Genomic DNA, 16,816 nt, shown 5'->3' with positions numbered 1-16,816 from the left:
CACAGTTATTTTCTTTTTCCACCCTCACTCCTAAATAAAACTTCCATACAAACTCAAAACTTGTTTGGACAAAATTTGCCAGCATTCATCAGTTATTCAAGATGTAATATTGCATGTCAAGAGCAAAAATACTCCATGCTTTAATATATAGCATATAGATAACCTGATTCATGTCAATAGTTTGAATAGCTTCTCCACGAGTAAAAACTATAGCATGGTTTTGGTTCTCAGGCTTCCCTTCTCCAAGCTTTGGATCTCCAGGTAGTTTGATTGAATATATTTCCTAAATATAAAAATAAAAGGACATAAAACGCCAAGAGTATAAAGCAATAACAAGAAAACTACTTCATGCCAAAGAAGGAAGATAAAAGAAACATCTAGAGAAATACTTTAAAAGCAAATGCTAGTAGGAAAATATGTTCATGACAAGGAAACCACCATAGTAATGCTTCATAATCATAGTCATGCAAGATATGGTTGATCAAATTAGCTTGTGAAATTAAAAATAGTGGACATGCCCAAGCAACCACGACAATTAACTACCTTTATATAGGCTTAGATTCACCAGATATGAAACAAATAGCAAATCATAACCTCTCAGCACTGTGATGAAAAAAAATTATTAAGCTTTTTAAGAATTTTGATCCCTTAAATAAATGAATGCCATGCTCCAAGAGCATCTAGTGCAACAAAAAAATATCACAGCAAAAGCTCACGACAGTTCATTTCATCAGCAGCAATCCAATTAACTTGGCAGTTGTCACAACGTAGCTTTTGGAGAAAAACTCAGAAGCGCGTGCAATGGTGAATAATAATAAAAAATCTATTTGTGCAGGAAAATAATACTCCAGTGAAAAAAAATGGTGCTATAAAAGCAATTGCCTACCTGATCTTTTCCGTGTATATCAGCTTTAACAAGCTTTGAGAAAAATTCCTTTGAGACCGTTCCATCAGCAGAACCACTCTCCTCCACATGTATGAAGGCAACTCGAAGTGCCTCATTCCTAAAAGCAAAAACTAGAGTAAATAACCACACCCTCAGAACCTTAAACATAAATTACTAAATCATACGTCCTCATAATTGAAATTTAGTATTAGAACTTATAACATAAATCTACAGTAAAAAATTCACATTGAGCCAATTTTATCCCAAAACCTCACGAAGTACAATAGAGAGAAATAAGTCAATTTAATTACAGTGCTATATTAAGGTTATGCATTTTCTCTCTCACAGATTTGTCTCACTATGATCTCTCTGATTTTCAATGGATTGCTAATTTTTCAATTTATCTCTATTCTTCCATAAATATTCACCAATTACCTTGATAATAACATTTTCTGATATGAACAAAAACCTGACTTAATGCATATTCGCATGTGATCAACTGCTAGTGAGCAACAAAGCAAAAGGATGCTAAATAAACACAATTGACTCAAACAAAATTTGAAAGAGTAAAACAAAAGGAAATAAAACAAACAGTAGGCATTAATTAAGCTTTGGATGTAGCTCTTTCCCCTCCCTGTTCCATCATGTCTACGCTGTATAGACACCTTTGGCCATTGTAAGAAGTACATGGAGAATATGATATTGACATTGTGGTCCATAAGCTTTAGGCAAGTTGGGATTCTCACAACGATGGTAAAGATAAACGAAGAAAGGCATCAAGGTTGTAGATGAAGATATGATACAGATTTGCATGGGCTATTTTGGTCATTTTGGGTTGTTCTGCTTATCCTACGGAAAAGTCCTAGACTTTGCATTACATGGTTGTATTATCCTTCACATTGACAAATGGACAAAGCTCAATGCCTCTCTGGATATAGATATAGAACCCCATAAAATTCCTTCAACGTCGATTTTTTTTCCCTTTTTTGGGCTTAATCTCATGTATGTTTGCCTGCATGCATTGATTATATCTAACATAAGTTTGAATCTCAAACAATATGGTCCACATACTACTTCACCACAAATAAAGGGTACGTCCAAACAAGGTCCAATAGGAGGTACTTTTTCTGACAACTGGATAACCATCAAGCTTTTTTGACATCATATACCCAGTTCCCTCCTTTTTTTCTCCAACTGACATCAATTTTGAATCTAAAAAGGTTTCAAAAAACACAGCTCGTTATCCCAATACAACATACGTGCAATGATCCCACAAGGTAATATAAAGTTCATCAACATATCAAAGCCAGGCATGATTCCCATAAACAGCTAAAGCTAATGCTCTGTCCTGCAAATTAGTGTATATCTACCCTGGCCAAAACCAAATGGAAAATAAGGAGTAAGGACTTGTGCATCATGAATTGCTTCTGTAATTCTAATCAATTAGCTAAGGAGAATATTTCTTAATTCCAAGGATTAGAATTACAGAGATATTCTCTTAAGCTAATCATAACTAAATGCTCAAGTTCTTTCTCATGCCAACAACACAATTTATTGACAATCAAGACATGCAAAAGAACCCACACATCCTTGCATCCATGTGAAAAGGTGAAAATGTTTGAAATAATTGTTTAAAAAAGAGACACCATTCCCTTTCCATATGAAAAGTGAAAAACACAAGGCAGTCAATAAGGAAGCAGAAATCCAAAACAATCAATTCCAGAAAGCAAAGAATTATAAGAAAATTTATACCGCTGCAATAAAAGAGCAATATCTGCAGCCTCTTTATCCTTCCGTTGCTTTTGTTGCCCATAAATTTGGCATGAAACCACATAAGTGAATTTCAAGTCAGCTTGTGCCCTTGATTCACGTGATAATTCAAAACCTTGAGTTGCAAAGAAGCCTGCTTGAGAATGATCATCCACTACAAATATGGGATGAATCAGGTGAATATATCCATAAGTTGCCCCAAATAGAACAGAATATTTAGGGAGTCAAAAGCAACTACCTCCTAATGATCTCCTCTCCAGATAACTCTGCAACATCAAAGCTCTTCTATAATACATCATACCACGCACTGCCTCCACAGGAAACAAAATTATTAGCAAATAATTAAATAGAAGACGTGCATATTCAAAGCATTGTGACACAGGATGAAATACAGGATAATGCAGTCAAAATAAAATAATCATCTGGCATTTAATATCAACAAATACTAACCCGTCCGAGCAAGAGTCTGCCCTCGATATGATGCCCAAAAGCGAAGCTCCAAAGTATCACTAGAATTTTTTTGAAAATCAACATCCCCGGAAGACTCTCCTCCTCTACCAATCCGTTCCAGAAAATTTCCCCATTCATCTAGAACAGAAAATTTGATTCACAGCCATGAACCACAAAGACATTGATGAGAATCAAGAAAGCAGGGCATGAGCAACTTCATGTTATAGGAAAGAAAACCCTCCACAGATTGGAAAGATTAAAATACATAAGGATTTATAATGGGAAAAAAATTAACAAAATTATCTATGAAGGCAAAGACAAGTCCAATGAAGGGAAAAATAAACAAAAAGAAAATGTTGAGCTTTATGTGCTCTATTTGGTTTAGATAATCTCTTCTTAATGTTTACCTAGGAACCATTCACATGAGGGAAAGATAAACATGTAAAATCACATCCCATGGCTGATGAACTATAACCCAAAAATGGCAAGCCACATATTAATTTGCAATTAGATATGTTCTTCAGCAAAACCATGCAGCCAGAAGCTGAGTAGAAGATTGGACATTGACCTAGGGGCCTCTCAGTTAAAAAAAAGTCAACTATATTCCATTACAAATATTAACTAAAATCCTAAAGGCTTAGATAAGTGGAAAGTTGCTTTCTTTTCTCTTTATGGGCACATCATTGTTGTTAAAGGATGAGACACAATCCTCCCCATTATTGAGCTTTGTCAATAATCCCATGGGATTTGCTACCAACATTTAACAGAAAGGATTAAGAAAGGTACCTGGGAAAATTTTCTGAAGATAGAAAAGAATTGATATCCCATCCTCATTTTCATCTTGTAACTCAGAGTAACTATAAAGTACAGTCTCGCTGTAATATGGGGTAAAGACACTACAAACAAAAAGTAGACAAATAAATGCAAATGCACATGTATACAAATAAATAAATAAATAGATAGATACATGGTGTGCTAAACCGTATGTACCAAAAAGGTATGATTTCAGAAACAGGTTTTGCTGCAGGCATGTCCATAAATAGTGAATTTGTGAAAAACTGCAATCTTCTTCTGGCTTCAAGATTCTTAGGAATATTGGCAGCAGTATCTTTTACAGTTAGGAGAAGATGCAACCGTTTCACTTGCTCTTTCTGTGCCAATGGAGAGAGAGAAAAATGTCAAACTAGATGCCAACAGCGCAAAAAATTATAACCAAGAAAAGAGATGCTTCAAGAATCATTACAATTTCAGGATCCCTTGGCCATTGTATAGTAGAAAACAGGCGCCCTTCATTTCTTGCTCTAGCTAAAATGTTCCATGTATCAAGCTGCTCTCTGTATCATAGAAGTTCAAAGGAAACTACAATTCTGAAGAACTAAATTTTACTTTAACACAAGTTCAAAGCAATAGTGTGACACCAGTCATACCTTAGATCAGTTGACAGCAGATCATGGGTTACAACCTCATATAGCTGATATAAAGCATTTGCAGCACCTTTAGCTAGTTCAGGTTGGTCACGTATCTGTCATCAGTCATATGATTAAAAACACAATCAGCAAGCAAAACAGAATCTTGACATGATAATCATAATTTAAAAAAGAAACTCTCCTATTAAATACGCATATTTGACATGCCCACTGAGCTTGCGTAGGTTTCAGTTTGACCAAGTTTGTCAACTAGGTTGACTTACTAGAAAACCTTGGAGTTTATTTCAAGCAAAGGTCATGGCTTCAATAATAAGATATCCCAAAAAAACAGAAGTGATCAGAACGGGAGAAAAATAAATACATCATTCTATCAAATATAATCACAGCGTCATATGGATTTTCTTAAATTCCACATCAATGAAATAGAAGGAACATTCCCTGAGAGTGGCACAGGAGAGTAGAGCTGTGCACGACTATTATATATATAAAACGGCCACTTACTAAATAATCAACCCATGAGAAATGTAATTAGTATACCTAAGTTTTGGCACTCAAAGAGAACATAAATGTCAACTACAGAACCATATGAAAAATTAGTTATATTCTTCCAAATCAAAAGTACATTTTAGTCATAATCAACAATCACGTCTCATAGTTCACAAAAAAAAAAAAAAAAAAAAAAAAAAAAGAACCACCATGTCTCCTAAAGAATTATGTTATTCAGTGTGAAACCATATACAATAACAGGGTGCTAACCTTGGATCAATAGGAGTTAATTTTAACACCCCATCCTTCTATTCTGTTTCATATAACTTCATTATCTCCTCCTATGAAATAAGCTTGCAGGAAATGATAATAACTGACACAAAACTCCATATATTACAGCACAAATTAAAAGGTACCCTGTTTTCTATCCTGTTCTATATACATAACAGAGATAATAAGCCAGTAATAATCTTCAATTAGCAAGCAACATTGTACAACAATCCCTATAAACAATGTGTAAAGTTGTAACAAACCCTAAAGAGAAGAAAAAGAAGAGGAAGAAGAAAGGCAACTGCCTGGGTCCAACTCATTAGAGCAAAGAGCTATGGAACAAGAAGGCGAGCAAGGCCTGTTTGGAACTTTAACGAAATGAAATTCAAGCAATAATAATTCTGATAATCCATTACTTTAAAATAGGCACACACATACCAGGAGTCCAGTTAGTGCAGTAAATCTTCGCACGACGAGGGGAAGCTTCTTAAGTGATAAAGTTACAAGAAGCGACTCCTCCAATATACTATTGTTGATTTCACGAAAGATTCTTTCAACCCTATCATAGAGTAGAATCATGAAGCAAATAATAAATAAGAACCTATCCCTGCTTTTAGAAAAAAAAAGGGATTTAAACAAGATCCAATTGAAAAATGTAATACTTCACAAGAAAGGGAAATTAATTCTTGAAGTTTTCTTAGAGATTCATACCAGAGCCTCCCTTCACCATCAACAAGAGAATGTAAAATTTTTTCAACACTGTAGTAGCACTCCTGAACTGCATATTCCATGTACTCATCCCTACATATTCTGTTCCAAAGATCTGCCTGCGTATCTTTGCAGTCCAAAGCCAAATCAATTGCAAGCAAGATCTGCACAAGTTACAACATAACAGACAAAAAAAAAAAATCATCTACTTGGATCCATTGTTGATCAAGTGTTCTTGCTAAAAAATAGTGAGTCACACCTTACTACTCAGAAGAAACAAAGGCCATTGAACTAATCTTAGACTTCCTGTATTGCTTGGAATAGAAAGCAAGTCCATCTCCCTGAAAGCATAACAAACATGAAATACCCCACGAATAAGAACAGAAGAAATAAAGATATTGACAGCAACATGATGAAGCACACATCTCTGATCTACCTATTACTAATATAATCTTCCTCACGCAAGCTTTTGATTATCTCATTCCAGAAAGGAGCAAACATTGCTGCGTCCTCTTTGTTTGTATCTTGAGATTCCTGGACAGACCATATACATTGATTTAGAAAAAAAAAAGAATATGCACGACAGACAATTAACAAATAATTCAACTACAAAAAATTGAAAATGTATCAAAAGATAAACAGAGATAAAAGCGCCTCGCACACAAGTAGTGCGTGATTCCTACATTTCAAGTATTACACAAGGCATCATACTAAAATAACAGAGCTTACTTTAGTTTCCAATTTCAATTTGATCTCCATGACCTATTAGCCTAAACTACTCCAAAAGAAAACCAATTTTTAAAAAAGAGTGCCCATTGCATCACCTACTTTTGGGTGCAGTACATGGATACAGAACATCAATCAAATTAGCAAGTGCATATCTGCTGTTTAGAAAAAATGCAACTAATGTCCAAAAATAATGTCAGCTAAATCAGTGCCTACTACAATTGCTAACTACAAATGAGCAAAAAATGAAATTAATACTAAATTATTTGATCCCCACACCATAAGGGTAGATGACTTCTCGTGTTAGAAATTTCTGTGGCTGTTTAAAAACAGCAATTGTAAGTTATAATCATTTTTTTCAAACAGAATATTTATTGTATTGAACCAATGATCTACCCGACATCCATCCAGCGAACCAAGAGCTTCGAAAGTACAAATAATTGCAAATTGAATGACCTAAAACTACTCATCACATGATATCATTTCCCAAAAAAAGAAACCGACCAGATGGGGAAACATGAATGTAACTACTCACCTGAGATGCTTGTCGGTTGAATGGCATCCTGTAAGAGTGCATCAACTGATAAGTCATCAAAGAGTGATAACAACAAAATAAATTCAATTCAAAGCCATCTCAAATCATATATACATTGAGCCTTCCAAAATGCTAGATATAATCAATTGTGAACTGTCTAGCATTACAGCAACGAAACTATTTAGAAATAGAGATAATAGAGAAGATAAATAAAAATAATATCATATTTGAAGACATCATAAAGAGAGAGAAAAGGTGAGTATATTTCACATAATCCATAGAATCTTTTTTTTTTCTACAGCAGAACATCCCTGTATAGCATATCATCCACGTTTGTTTAGCTAATGGTTAAAGACTCATGTAGTCCTCCCAGAACTGACTGCCATTGATGCTAGACCAGCAGAAACATGCTGAAATTACTGGAAGCCAGTAAAGCTAATTTCATTAGTCACCAAGTGCTCAAGTTAGATGTTGAGCATACATAATAATATTTGATTCATATCCTAATCAATACATTCTGGCACACAATTTCCATATGGATCAACATTTTCCCTCATTACCACTAGGACTGGAATTTGGAAGGCCATAAAACTGAGAACCTGATACAAACACGGTGCCGAGAAAGAGAAAAAGGAGAGCAAGAAACACATGGATCATATATTCATGGAGGGCAAAGAAAAATCCAGAAACAGTGGGGTCGAGTTATAAGAAATGATGACATAGGTGCCTATGTGCAGAAGTTGTTACATGTGCAGAGGTTGTTACATGGGTATATAGCTATAAATAGAATAAGACAAGAGAAGAGGGGTATCGAATGTTTTCTGATTCTAAAAGATAGGAGCAGATCTCTGGTTGACGGGAGCCTGTTCTCCTTAATAGTTCTGTTTGGCTTGCATTTACTCTGAGAAGTTGTAATACAAGTCACTATTTCTCCATCCCTCTATTAAACCCAAGTATGTTCCTCTCCTATCTTCTTGCCTAATTCTTTTTCTCTATCATCTTGGTCCGACCTGCCGCTGAATGCAAATACATGAATGGATACTCGTATTGAATTGATAGAGCAGAATTAGGCGATTCTGGAGGATGGATTTACCAAACTTCAAGTGGATAATGACCATATCCATTCCAAGCTTTCTTCCATTGAATCCCTCTTATAGACCATTGCTCGTGGCAAAACCATGGTCGATGACACGGACGTTTCCACTCAAACCACTATGGGGAAAGACGCTTCCACTGTTGAATTTGCTCGGCGTGTTACTTCCATCACTACTAGTGATGATAATACCTTCTCTAAGAAACTCAATATTCCTTCCTTTAATGGGTCAGATCCTGGGGGATGGTTGGCTGGGGCAGAACAGTATTTTGAACTCCATAGCACCCGATCGGAGCAAAAGGTGACGATTGCCCTTATCTGTATGGAGGACGGCGCCTTACACTGGCTATGTTGGCTTCACCAGTGCATCCCAAACCTCACCTGAGAACAACTAACTTTTGAGCTATGACATCGTTACGGCGCAAATCTCTTGATGAACCCGTATGAACGTTTATCGGAGGTAAAATGAAACAAACGGCTTCTATTGATATTTTTATTGAAGAATTTTTTATCCGTGCTGCAAAGGTTGCGAATATTACAGATTCTTAGTATCTTGGCTATTTTCTGAATGGGTTGAAGGAAGAAATCAGGGTGAGAATACGTAGCCATGATTCCACTGACCTTATATGCACCATGACTCTCACTCGTGAGATTGAATATGAACTCTCTGTTCCCTTTCCTCCACCTTCGCCATCTTCTTTCCCTATAGCCCATCCATCACAACATTATGGGTTTGGGCACCAGCCCTCTTCCTTTCAGCCCACTTGGCTTCCCAATCATACTTCTCAAACATCTTCCACGCCTCATAAACCACCCGATAAAGTCCCTGCCCCATCACGTTCAGCTTCTTCCTCGACAACAGTCACTCCTAAAACCCTCTTTCACCTCCAATACTCCTCGATCCCGAAACTTTCGTCACTTTAACCACCAAGAAATCAAGATATTCGTGCTAAGGGCGTATGTTTTAAATGTAAACAACCTTATCACCCTTACATCAATGTTCCCAAAAAACCCTCCGAATGATCATCGAGGCAGAAGATGAGATCATAGATGGTGAAAATGAGATGTTAGAAGGTCAGGAGCAAGCTTGCATGGCCACTGATCTCATTGAGTCCCATTTTACTCATATGGAACTTCCATTATTTTCACTTTGCGTGTATTTCACATCCGAAAACTATGAAGCTGTTTGGGACAATCGGTTCTACCAAAGTGGTATTAATGATGGACACTGACGCCGACCATTGCTTCCTTTCTTTTTGATAAATTGGTAACAAAACTTGCCTTGCCTATTCAACACACGACCTCTTTTCCGGTTAAATTAGGGGATGGTCGTGTATCTGCTCCTCACTTCACATCGACTTGGGTCCTCTCTCTATTTCTCCCTCCTGCTATGTCTTTCCACTAGGCGGTGTGGATGTTATATTGGGCATATCATGGTTAGAAACTTTGGGTAATGTCAAGATGAAGTAGCAACATTTAACTATGTGATTCCTTCACCTAGGCTCCAAAATCACCTTATCTGGTAATATCTCTCTATTACACTCTACAGTCTCCATGGATTCCATGTTGAAAATGGTTGATATAGATTGTGGCCCTATTCTTTTCACCACCGATTCTTTCTCTAGTGAAATTGCCCAAGATTCCTCTAGTTTATCTTCTCATCAATGGCAGGAATTGGAATCATTGTTTCATTGTTGGCAACTTATCTTGCTGTTATTTCGGAGCAAGTCGTCCCATTCCTTTGATCATGCTATTGCTTTACAAGCTGGCATCACTGCTATCTCTATGAAACCATATCGCTACAGCCACCACCAAAAGGATGAGATGCAAAGATTAGTAGCTGAGATCTGGCGGTTGGGATTATTCAGCCTAATTCTAGTCCTTTTTCAAGCCCTCTTTTGGTTCGTAAAAAGGATGGTAGTTGGCATTTCTTTGTAGATTATCAGCGTTTAAATCAAGTCACTATTCCGGATCGCTATCCAATTCTTGTAATCCAAGAGCCACTTGATGAGTTAAATAAGGCCACGTTTTCTCTAAATTTGACCTTCGCTCGGGTTACCATCAAATTCGGATGAAATCATAGGACATTCCGAAGATAGCATTTCATATGCATTACGGGCGTTATAAATTCTTGGTTATGCCCTTTGGTCTCATCAACGCTCCTGCCACCTTCTAGGAGACCATGAATGACATTTTTCAGCCATTTTTACGTCGATTTATTCTTGTCTTCTTCGACGACATTCTAGTTTACAGCCAGACATGGGCTGATCACTTACAGCATCTGCACCAAGTTTTGGATCTTCTGAGCACTCATTAGCTAACAGCTAACAAGAAGTGTTCCTTTGGGCGATAGTCTATTCAATATTTGGGTCACGAAGCTAGTGTTTCCATGGATCTTGAGAAAATTACTGATGTCTTTCGATGGCCTCTTCCCAAGTCAATGAAGGCAGTAAGGGGATTTCTTGGCCTTACTGGGTACTATGTCGTTTTATTCAAAACTATGGCAAGCTGGCTCAACCTCTTACTGCCCTCACTAACAAAGAATCTCAACAACAATTTCGGTGGACAGAGCAAGCTCAGTCAGCCTTTAAGGCATTAAAATCAGCAATTGTTTCAACTCCTGTTTTAACTATGCTCAATTTTTCTCTATCATTTGAAGTAGAGTGTGATGCATCTGCACATGGCGTGGGGACAGTTTTCATGCAGCAAGGTCCCTTTCGAATCGCACTCACTCAATCTGCATATGAAAAAAGAACTCATGGCCCTGGCAATAGTTGTTACTCATTGGCGGCCATTTTTATTGGAGAATAAATTCATTGTCTGGACGGATCAGAAGAGCCTTTGCCATTTGTTAGAACAAGAAATAGTTACCCCAGCCCAGCAATGTTGGATTCCAAAGCTCTTTATGGTAGAAGACAAGGCAGGAAAGACTAATCGAGCCGCAGATGCTCTGTCTTGTCGCGAACATACGAAGTTACATCTCAGTGCACTCAGTCATCATCCTCGCCGGATGGACATTGTCGATATAGATATAGCAGTATGGGGATCCTACACTGCAACCCATCCTCTCTAATCTCCATACTGATCCTACCAGCCATCCTCCGTATACCCTCATCCAAGATCATTTAATCTACAAAGATCACCTGTACTACCTGCTGATTCTTCTTGGGTACCCAAATTAACTGTTGAATTCCATTCCACTCCTTTGGGGGGTCATTCAGGTGCCCTTCGCACCTATAGATGGCTCGCAACAAGGTTATATTAGCGTGGCATGATGAAATCTGTACATGGCAGGATGAAAACTGTACAGAACTTTGTTGCTTCTTATTTGGTGTGTCAATGAAACAAATATGAAGCCTTATCTCCAGCAGCATTGCTCCAACCATTACCTATTCCTGTCGGAATATGGGAAGATATTTCCATGAATTTTATTACAGGGTTCCCGAAGTTTGACAGGGTGGATTATATCTTCATAGTGGTTGACAGGTTGTCCAAATATGCACATTTTTTCCCTCTTCGTCATTCTTTTACAGCGCAGACTATTGCCCAACTATTTGTGAAAGAAGTTGTTAAATTACACGTTGTTCCCCTTTCAATTGTCAGTGATCTACTATTTGTCAATCATTTCTGGACAAAATTATTTCGTTTAATGGACACTAAATTAAAGATGAGTTCTGCCTATCACCTCCAAACCGACGAACAATCTGAGATAATTAAATGTAGCTTGGAGAAATATTTGCGTTGTTTTGCTTACCAAAGAGTTGGGTGACCTGTTTACATTGGAGGGGGTATCTAATTTTAATTCTTCCATCAAAACGTCACTCTTTGATGTTGTATATGGCAAGTCTCCCCCATCTCTGCTTCATTTTTAGCCGGGTGAAACTAAAGTAGCTAAAGTTGTTGAGGGTCTTATAGATCGAGATGAAATCCTTCGACATCCTTCGACAGCTAAAGTTTAACTTTCAACGAGCTTAGACAGTTATGATTCAGTAGGCTAACCGAAAACGCCGGTAGGTGGAGTATAATGTGGGTGACATGGTCTTTCTTAAACTCCAATCTCACAGGCAGCAATCTTCTTGGAGGTGTGCTAAATTGGTCCCTAGATTTTTCGGACCACTTCCCATTGCTGCTCGCATTGGTCCCGTAGCCTATCATCTTCAATTCACCCTGTCTTCCATCTGACCTCAAAGGCAGCAATCTTTCCCTTCTCGAGTGTGTGCTAAATTGGTCCCTAGATTTTTTGGACCATTTCCCATTGCTGCTAGCATTGGTCCCGTAGCCTATCATCTTCAATTCACCCTATCTTCCATCTGACCTCTCAGGCAGCAAACTATCTCTTCTCGAGTGTGTGCTAAATTGGTCCCTAGATTTTTTGAACCATTTCCCATTGCTGCTCGCATTAGTCCCGTAGCCTATCATCTTCAATTCACCCTGTCTTCTATGTATCTCAGTTAAAGAAGCTGATAGGCGACCATTTGGTTACTCCTCAACGACCTCCACAACTTGCCATTGATGACCCTCTTCCTGACTATCCTGAGCAGGTACTCCGCCCTCTCAATGTTACCTTAGATAGAGTTTCTACTTCCCAAACTCTCATCAAGTGGCAAGGCCAGTCCGTTGATGATGCTACTTGGATAGATGACAGTGATCTCGTGGGGCAGCTTCCTAAATTCAGTTCTTGAGGACAAGGCTGTTGCAGTGGAGGGTGGCAATGATACAAACACGTGCCAAGAGATAGAAAAGGGAGAGCAAGAAACACATGGATCGTGCATTCACGAAGGGCAAAGAAAAATCCAGACACAGTGGGGCCAAGCTAGTTATAAGAAATGATGACATAGGTGCCTAGGTGCAAAAGTTGTTACATGTGCAGAGATTGTTACATGAGTATATAGCTATAAATAGAATAAGACAAGAGAAGGGGGTATCGAATGTTTTTTGATTCTAAAAGATAGAAGCAGATCTCTGCTTGAGGGGAGCCTGTTCTCCTTAGTAGTTCTGTTTGGCTTGTATTTACTCCGAGAAGTTGTAATACAAGTTACCATTTCTCCATCCCTCTGTTAAACCCAAGTTTGTTCCTCTCCTCTCCTCTTGCCTAATTCTTTTTCTCTATCAGAAAGCCTGTAAAACTCAATGCTAAATATTGCCCATTAGTAAAAAGGGAAATAATCAAGCACCTTTTTGCTTGAGGGGAGACGAGATTCTTGACAAAGGCCTCAGGGAAGCTCTCAAAACGTCTATGCACCATATCAAGTGAACGTATCTGCATGAGCATGGAGCAATTGCCACATTCAGCAATAGAGATGAAAAAGGAATGTGAAATCACAAATTGTTACAAAATTTCAGCATGTATGAGAAAAAGCAAAGCAGAATATATCGGTTAGAAATATAGTGTTATCGAAATTACAAAACATTTGATACCTCGCCTAAACGACCACGTGCACCCATTATGCCCCCCACAATTGCTGATAAGACAGTGTACCATATATGGATGTCCATGATATAAATCTGGAAGAAAGAAAAAAACAATTAGGAAAAAACAAGAAATTACCAATCTCAGCGGTAGGCATGCTTAAAAATTGGTATTCATCATGCCGGTACAAGGTTATCAGTGCCTTGCACCGAGAATACAAACCAACATGCTTTAATTAAAGCAATTTTCTAGAAACAGATTTCAAATTCTAACATATGGTTTCTATAGTTTGTAATAAGGAGCTTAGCACTAAATTCCTTTATATGAGCATGAAACTGAAGGGGAAAAAAAATACAAAGAACTCACAGCAACAACAGGAGCCCACAAGCTAACAACAGTCAAGGTATGATTATTATCTGCAAATTCAATAGGCAGAATAAGAAGCAGATAGCAAGTTTTTCAAGTAAAAACAACCTAGCAGAGAGAAATTTTTATCAGGAAAGCAATTCACTAAAAGGAAGGCCAGAAATTGCTATAGAAGTCATAAATTACAGTAAAAATTTCGGGAAAGGAAAAAAGGGAATGTTGGTCACTCATTAAAATGCCACCATTAGGATTTATTCTAGAACAGGAGAGATTCAACAACCTAATCAATATTCCTAGTTACAATTCGATTGGAGTACGCACAACAGCTCTATTAGAGATATAAAACTATTCTTGCGGTCCTCACCTACAATCTTGAGCCTTAGATCGAGTGGTTTTTTGACATGGTATTAAAGCCTCTCAAATCAAAAGGTCCATAATTTGAATTTCAGCAGCCCTCATTTATTAATTGAACATTTTAGCATGAGGTAAAGAGGGCTTGTAATTGTTTATTGTTCACAATTCAAGCCTAATGCACATGTGCATGGGGGTGTCCTACAGATAAAAAAACTATTATCTTGCCTGTGGTCGCAATCAACAAGCTTGTGCTTTTAAGTTGAGTGGTTTCTGACAAATCCAAAGATGCAAAACATCTTCACTATAACAAAACAGTAAGCGAAAAATAGTAAATCGAGTCCTTTAAGAGAACCACATCAAAGAATGCACCCTTGAAGATGCATATCTCTTCCAAATTTCCTTCCAAGGTAAATTTTGTCATCTTCCTCATACAAGGCTCTTAGAGGGTGTCTGGGTTGACAAGCTTATAAGCTCTAAAATTTAAATGACCCATTTGTTTATAACAATGTAACAAGCTTATAAACATAAAAAATAAAAAAATAAAAATAAAAAAAAAGTTTCCCCCCAGTATTTTATTTTGGTGCTTATAAGCTAATTTGATCAATTAAGGGGGTGTTGGCTTAGCTTATAAGCATCAAGTGCGATCCATATAAGCTAATTTGACCTTATAAGCACTTTTAATTTTTTAAGCATTTTTAATTTTTAAGCTGTTACGTGTTTGGTATAGGTGTTTATAAGTAGTAGATGAAAGTTGATGTGTTTGATTAAAAACAACTTATAAGCACATTTATTATGAAAATTACCAAAAAGGACATAAGTTATTTTTTCATTAAATGAGAGTATATGTTGTAATTTTAAATTTTTAATAAGGATACTACAATAATTTAGGGGATGTTTGGCCCAGCTTATAAGTTGTTTATAGCAATATAACAAGCACAAAAAAATAAGATAGTCTCCCAGCCTTTTATTTTGGTGCTTATAAGCACACTGCTTATAAGTTAGTTTGACCCATTAAATTATTATACTATTTTTATTAAAAATTTAACTTACAACATATACCCTTATTTAAGGAAAAAAATAACTTATGCCCTTTTAGTCATTTTCATATATTAACCAAACAGATCAACTTTCATCTACCACTATAAGCACATTAAAATTTAAAAGTGCTTACAAGCTCAAATTAGCTCATAACTAATGAGCTTATAAACACTTGATGTTTATAAGCTAAATGTCATAAGCTAAGCCAAACACCCTCTTAATTAGGATTTGAACTCAATTTAGCCCTTCTTGGATCCCTCCATCTAATCTCATCTTCCTTATTCACAAACCAAAGTTCAAAAAGTCCACTAATCATGAGAATTCAGGCCTATTCATAAGATCAAATATAAAAATGACAAAGAACTCACTCTTTGAAATCAAATCATGCCATGAGTATTCCACAGTTCGGAGATTTATGATGATATTAGTTGGGTTAACAAGTGGTCTAATCTGCACAGCAATAAGGATTTTATGTTAAAACAATATTTCTGGTGGTTTGACTTTTTCCCGTGCCAAGACAAAGAACATTCTAATTTCACGCTTAAGAAATCAAATTGAATTATTAAAAAATCTTGCCTGGAGGAAGTAAGCAAATGTGAATTTGCATGCAAGAACCACCAACCAAAACAGGACATACCTGCAGTAGTTAAGATTTAAGAACAGATTATGAAAATAATCCCATAAGGACTTAATCATATTAAGCTTGACCACATCAACAATTTCTAGTGAATTTGCTCTCAACAGAGGAACATAAATTTTTGGAAGTCACTCATGATCTTACTGAGATACTTACAGAACATGCATAAGACCAATCCACACAGGATATATTTTATATGACTCATCATTATTCGGAATATAAGGCATAGAATGAACTTTCCTGAACTCCTAGTCAAAGGAAAAACTTTAGGAGCATATATCTTTTCTTTACAAATGTTGGATATGTTTGGAAAACAGGAATAAAAATACAGAGTAAATATGACATGCATTATCAAATAGAGAAGCCAGTTTGGAAGTCTCAGAGGTGTACAAACACTATGAACCTAGATGTTTCAGAGCTCTGAAAAATATTACTATGTGACCCACTATCATCTCCAACAAAACATGCACAAGTATTCAACAATTGGACAAAACAGCTCTAATATTTAAAAAAGAAAAAAAGAAGATACTTGATGCAATTGATATACGGCATAAAGAATAATTGCATTTAATGTAGGCTCAGAAAAATAAGAGCACAAATAAGTCCTTTGAAAGACAACCACAGCATGGTAATGAAACAGTACAGAAAACAATACATGAA

General features: G+C 36.8%; 1 protein-coding gene across 2 annotated transcripts in view; it reads right to left on the bottom strand.

Moving 5' to 3' along the window:
• Positions 1–16,816, bottom strand: part of LOC110617464 (callose synthase 10) — a 52,935-nt gene that overhangs the window by 9,755 nt on the left and 26,364 nt on the right. For both annotated transcript variants that reach the window (XR_006351083.1, XM_021760245.2), the window contains exons 18-36: positions 16,096–16,156; positions 15,888–15,969; positions 14,128–14,177; positions 13,770–13,856; positions 13,526–13,611; positions 7,259–7,286; positions 6,434–6,531; positions 6,257–6,338; positions 6,001–6,161; positions 5,728–5,848; positions 4,534–4,628; positions 4,350–4,440; positions 4,097–4,257; positions 3,893–4,002; positions 3,107–3,244; positions 2,895–2,963; positions 2,639–2,810; positions 887–1,004; positions 164–283 (exon numbers count right to left, since the gene is read on the bottom strand). Coding sequence is in view for 1 of the 2 variants with exons in the window: in XM_021760245.2 (XP_021615937.1) it covers positions 164–283; positions 887–1,004; positions 2,639–2,810; positions 2,895–2,963; positions 3,107–3,244; positions 3,893–4,002; positions 4,097–4,257; positions 4,350–4,440; positions 4,534–4,628; positions 5,728–5,848; positions 6,001–6,161; positions 6,257–6,338; positions 6,434–6,531; positions 7,259–7,286; positions 13,526–13,611; positions 13,770–13,856; positions 14,128–14,177; positions 15,888–15,969; positions 16,096–16,156 (1,930 nt within the window). In the remaining variant the exon portion in view is untranslated. The remainder of the gene's footprint in view (positions 1–163; positions 284–886; positions 1,005–2,638; positions 2,811–2,894; positions 2,964–3,106; positions 3,245–3,892; positions 4,003–4,096; positions 4,258–4,349; positions 4,441–4,533; positions 4,629–5,727; positions 5,849–6,000; positions 6,162–6,256; positions 6,339–6,433; positions 6,532–7,258; positions 7,287–13,525; positions 13,612–13,769; positions 13,857–14,127; positions 14,178–15,887; positions 15,970–16,095; positions 16,157–16,816) is intronic.

This window comes from Manihot esculenta, chromosome 6, assembly GCF_001659605.2.
Source record: "Manihot esculenta cultivar AM560-2 chromosome 6, M.esculenta_v8, whole genome shotgun sequence".
Taxonomy (NCBI): domain Eukaryota; kingdom Viridiplantae; phylum Streptophyta; class Magnoliopsida; order Malpighiales; family Euphorbiaceae; genus Manihot; species Manihot esculenta.
The sequence above is the reverse complement of the archived record's forward strand: the minus strand, read 5'-3'. Positions and strand labels throughout refer to the sequence as shown.